Source organism: Fulmarus glacialis, unplaced genomic scaffold (genome assembly GCF_000690835.1).
Source record: "Fulmarus glacialis isolate BGI_N327 unplaced genomic scaffold, ASM69083v1 scaffold20246, whole genome shotgun sequence".
NCBI classification, from domain to species: domain Eukaryota; kingdom Metazoa; phylum Chordata; class Aves; order Procellariiformes; family Procellariidae; genus Fulmarus; species Fulmarus glacialis.
Window position 1 is genome coordinate 1,891 of NW_009216459.1, and position 5,600 is coordinate 7,490.

At 57.2% G+C, this 5,600-nt stretch overlaps 1 protein-coding gene across 1 annotated transcript; it reads right to left on the reverse strand.

The window, feature by feature from the left end:
• Positions 1–1,529: 1,529 nt before the first annotated feature.
• Positions 1,530–5,423, reverse strand: LOC104077907 (tetraspanin-6-like; the record flags this gene model as incomplete). Its single annotated transcript, XM_009579325.1, has 5 exons — positions 1,530–1,598; positions 3,436–3,519; positions 4,231–4,386; positions 4,660–4,758; positions 5,349–5,423. Coding segments are annotated over 5 exons (483 nt in total), but the record flags the coding sequence as incomplete, so codon positions are not given.
• Positions 5,424–5,600: the final 177 nt, after the last annotated feature.

Genomic DNA, 5,600 nt, shown 5'->3' on the forward strand with positions numbered 1-5,600 from the left:
AAGCCACAGCTCTTCTGAGTTCGGTGCTTGAGACGCAAAAACCCCCCAAGCTGGGCCGGAGGGGAGCTTCGGCACCACTGCGGCACCAGGCTCAGTAAGGCAAAGGCTTGCTGACGAAACAGCCCAAAGATGAGCAGTACCAAAGGAATACAAAAGCTTAAATCCACGTTTCTTGCCCCGGGGAGAGGCTGGGGAGCTCCAGCAGCGCTGCCCTGCCCTTTGCTCCGAGCGGCCGGCCGGCAGAGGATGCATGCGTTTGCACGGGGCTGAACTCATCCGCCCGGCTCCTGGGCTGGGATGCTCCAGGCCTTCTGCTTCAGCACTGTTACACAACCGCTGTTATGAAGAAAATTCAATTACAGAAGTTATTTGTAAGCGCAAGTGCACCAGTGAGCATTGGAGAAACGCGAGCTGCGATGGTCCAGAGGTTACTGGCTGGCCCGGGGCGAGCGGATTGCATCCCAGGGTAACGCTGCTCTTTGCAGCGACTCGAGCAGAGGAATTTCCAGGAGATGAAAAGAAAAGCCAAGGCAGTTTCATAGAGTAAAATATCTTAATATTTATTGTGTCTCAGGACAAAAGAGTTCTACTCAATACACAAAACGAGTTAAAGCAGCATATAATACTGACAATCAAGTCACAGCTGACTCGGTGCAAGGACACCTACCAAGGTAAAGGCACCAGGAGCTACATCACCAAACCTCGCTACAGCTTACAAAGAATCACTACAGCCTGTACTTAAAAAAGTACAAGTATAAAAAAGTATATAAAACCCAGGGCAGGGATGAGAAAGAGCTTGGCAACAAGCCGAGACCTTGCTGAGCCAAGGGCTTCAGGCAGGCAGGGCCGTGTTTTAACAGGGCAACAGCCCCATCTCGAGAGCAACCGCGTCCGGAGAGCGAGGGGACGTCGAGGGGCTGCCAGAGGTGAGGGGAAGCATCCCTTTCCCGACGGAGGCACTGAAGACGAGCACTGGGAGTCCCGCGAGGCCGCCAGCATGGTCGGTTCGGCACAGCACTCGAGCGCGCCGTCAAGCAAAGAGCCAGGGGCTGCGGCGCCCGGGGGAGCGCGCTTGCTGTAACCACCGCAGCTACACTAATTATCCCACACGGTGGCACAGCAGAGTAGTGTTAGGACAAGTCCCTGAGCGCACCAGGACAGCTGCTGCGCTCGTTTCTGTGAGCTAGTTGAGAAGAAGATCAGTCAGTTTAAAGCAAGATTTCATGAAGCGGCGTCCAGAGGAAAACTGGAGGTGGTGGTATCCTCCCCGGCTGCGGAGAGCATACCCTGCAATGCACAAGACAAAGCGTTAGCAGACAAGGCTGGATTTATACACAGCTTAAAATGATGTAGCAGACACGGTCTTGCAGTTGTCCTCTATCCCCACATGCCCCCGAAAGTGGTACCCGCCGCCGTGCCGAAAGTCCCCAGGGGTGACCAGGCAGCAGCCAGGGATGCAGAGGCAGCCCACCGAGCTTACGCCGCGGGACAGACATACCCGGCCACAGCCACAGCGTACTGGGGGCCAGCTACACCATCTCGTACTGATTGTTCGTGATGTACTGGGACAGGCAGCAGGCAAGAATGATGCCAACCAACTGAAAAAGAGAAAAAAAGCCCCATGCATCAGATGTAGGCAAAACCAGGACACGGTGTTTTAAGGGAAAAGCCTACCAAATTGCTCCAGAGCGTCAGTTTTATAAAATCCAAAGACGGGATTTACAAATCCACAGTGGGATTTACAAACCGCAACATGGGCTGCTGCACCCTGCTTGGGAGTAACTGAGAGGCTGAAGCGGAGGATCCTGGCAGGCATCAGCCAAACAAGCTCCTCGCAAGAGATGCTCCACGTCCCGTCCTGTTACATTTTGCTTCAGGAAGCATCTACTGTTTTATAGTAATTTCGGCGATTACACAGATATCAGGAGCGTCACAGCCAATTACACAGTCACTAGAGAACAGCAGCCACCTCTCCCTGTTGCAAGGACAGCGGGGAAGCAAGGCTGCTGGTTTTGCATCAGCATCCGAAGGACACACTACTGTTATCACAACGTGGCCTCCCAGCCCCTGCGCAGACATTTAGGGCCAGGGATCCTGCAGGAGTTTGACCCACACCAGCGAAGTTAGAGGCACATTTGCATGATGGGTCCCGGCCAGCCGCCCAACGCAGCAAGGCTTGTGAAAGAGCGATAAAAGCCAGGAACCGGTTACAATTCCCAAGCCTGGCATCAGCTGAGATCATTTCACGGCTGGGAGTACGCAGCTCACCATCTGAGTGTCGGTCACGTCTCGGTGACCCCACAGTGAGCACAGCCCAACTGAGGAGGAGATTGGGGCGAGCAGCTGGGCACGGCAGAGCCGCTCCGGCTCTCGGGCTCTCCCAGCCGCAACCGAAAGCACTTGGTAGCACACACCGCAGCCAGGGACTGCAGGCTCTCGCCTCTCCCCCAGTTCAGTGCATCCGTCACGGGAAACGCATGGTGACACGCTCGTTACAGGAGAAATATCTTGGCGGGGATCCTTCTCCCCGTGCTGGCGCAGTCAGCCGGTGGTCCCGGGGGGCAGCACCTTGAAGCTCACACCACGGCCTCTGCGTGCCTGATCAAGGGGAGGGTGAATTCAAGCCCCTCCAAAGTCAAGGCCAGCCGAGCTCGCCCTGCAGTTGGCCAGTGCTGAGAGCCCAGCCAGCTTCCACAAACCAGCTAAAGCTGCGCATCCTGCAGCTCCTGCTGCGGAGCATCGGAAAACCCTTGGCACCTCGGGAAACCCCACCGCGCCGTCAGCGTGCCCAACGCCCAGCGCGGCCGAGCTGGGGGCAGGGGCCTCTCGTTTCCTGCCCGGATAAAGCCTGCCGGAGCAGGGGCCAGCGAGCACGCCGCTGCTGCGGCTCCTGCAGGAAGCGTCCTACAGGATAAAGTAAAGGAGAGGTTGGGGAGCGGGAGGGAGAGGAAGCAATCGCAGGGTAAGGCGATTGTGTGGGGTGTGAGTCGCCAGCACAAGCGGTACCCCAGGAGTGCTCACAGCCACACACAGAAGTGATGCCAAAATGCCTCGCTAGTAAAAAGGAAGGTCGGTGGGTAGGAAAAGGAAAGGCACGATTTGATCCCTGCCAACAGCAAACGCAGGGAGTTCGCCTGGCACAGCACAGGCTCCATTTGGGTTTTCTTAAAAGTCAGTTATTTCAGACAGGAGCTCTTCTCACATAACCTGAGCTCACAGAAACAGAGCTGGTGCTACAGCCCTGGGTTTAAGAGACTGGAGACAGCACAGTGGTGAGATTAAATTCAAGGGGAATCTGCAGAATAGCTGCTCCTCTCTGGCTGAAACAGGCCGTGCCTTTTGTACACACACCAGACTTTGCACAGAAATTAAATACCTCCAGAGACACGCTAGCTTCACTCTGCACTCCTGTGCCAGCCAGCAAGGGAGAGTTACCTGGAAGCACGCAATGCCAAAGGAGATTCCAGCCACAATGCTCATTTTTGACTCCATCGTTGACGTTACCAGGAAAAAACAACCCTGCAGAGGAGGGAAAGCAAGCACGTGGGTCCAGTGCTTTTTGCCCCGCAGGAGCGAAAACCGGCACCTCCCCAGAGCACCGGCAGCTCCAGGGGAAGATGCTCCCGCGCGGGCAGCTGAGGGCTTCTCCCTGCCACCCTCCTGCCCGACCTCGGCAAAGTCATTTCCCTATCAGCGCTGCGCCAACCAGCCTCCCAGCCCAGCCGCATTATCAAGGGGAGCGCTGCCCTTGGGCTGTTCCCAACGGGAGCATTGGGTTGAGCAAGGTGACTCATCAGAGGAACATCCCTTGCATCACCCGGCCGTCCCTGCCTGATGACGTCACCCACACTCACCCACACTCACCAGCGGGTCAGGACTTTGCACGGCCGTCGAGAGACGTCAGCACTGCCAAAACTAACTTTACCGGGAAATTACGTCCTTATTCACCTGTTCTCCCAAAACACAGCCCTGAGCACAAACACTTGGGTCTAGCTGGTCCCTGACCTCCAAGGAAGGAGTGGGGGGGACCTCAGACACGAGGGAGGGCTCGTTCCTCCATACCCTTCCCCTACCGCCAACCCAGGGGAGTCCCCGGGCCACAGGGTGTCTGCATGGAGAGAACAGTTCTCCTTTCAAGTCTCCCAGGGAAGGGCAAGCCCTTCTCCACGCACCCAGCTCTGCCCTCCTCACCTCCAGGACTGCAGAAGGGGGTTTCTGAGCTTAACTTACATCCACAAACACTTTCAGCTTGGCTTTGCTCGGGTCTTTCAGATCCTCCTCCGATCTGTCGTCCTGGCTCTTGCAGCAGCTCCGGGGGATGCCCCTCTGGGTGAAGTAATCGGTCTTCTCCCAGTCCGAGTAGTTCTGCACCCCGCAGCAGTGCAGCTGGAGGGGGAAGCACGTTTGGGGAGCACGGTCACACCAGGGTACTGACCCCCTTAGTCCTACCACCACTCCCACGGCTCCCCTGCCCACACCTCTCTAGGAACTGCCCCCATCTCACCCAGCATCTTCTCCCAAACTCAAAAGCCCGTGGTGCAAAAGGACCCCCAGCACCATGACGGGGATGCCGATACCGCACGGGGTCCCACGGGACACCCCGGGGCGAGGCGAGCGTACCCACCCACCGCCATCAAGACGCCAGCCTGGGGCACTCACGGTTCTCTGGATGGTGTCGACGGCATCGCTGTGCCAATCCGCCGTCACGTTGTAGTCCCTCAAGGCCAGGTTGAGGTTACTCTCAAAGCTTGTCTTAATCTGCAAGAGAGAGGTCTCTGCAGCAGTGCCGTCCCCTCCTGCGCTTCGGGACCTGCAGCCCCGCATTAGTCAGCTCTCGGCGACGACAGGAATGACTCCGGCGGTGGCCAGCAGACATTTCCCCGGCCACCCAGGCAATTAAACGCTGTATTAAAGGGCGGGCTGGGATGCGCTGTGGCAGCAGGGATGGTGTGTGTAATAACAAGGACCTGCGCGGTGCCAACTCCCCCCCAAGCAGGCTGCTCCGTGGCGCAGGAACCCTCAGAGGAGCTTTAATTACAGAAATTATTGCAGAAGATAGACCAAAGCCAGAAGTTAAAGTCCAGGGCTACTTCGCCTGTTCTGGGGGAGGGGCAGCGTGCCGAGCCGGGTGGACCCTGCACCCAGCCTCGTCCTTATGGGGACCTTATTGGTCTTTATGGGGACCAAGCTGCTCTTTGGGACATTTTAACCACATTTTAGCTAAACTGAGCACCGCTCCCAGCAGCACCTCTGTCCCTCCAGAGACATCTGCAACAGCATTTGGGTTAAGACCAGCATCAAACTCACTCTGCAACATCTTGGAGACAGCAGCGGCCGCCCAGACTCACCTCGTGCCTGAAGACGAACCCCACGACGGCCGCCACCAGGACGATGAGGAAGATGAGGGACAGGAGCATGGCGTACTGTGGGCAGAAAGGGCGGGATGGGACGGAGTGGATGAGATGGAGTAGGATCGATGAGATGGGGATGGATGGGATGGGATGGATGGGACGGGGTGGGGTTGGGATGCGATGGGGAAGGATGGGACGTGCAGGGATGGGTCAGGACAGGTTGGGATGGGTCAGGAGGGGATGGGACCC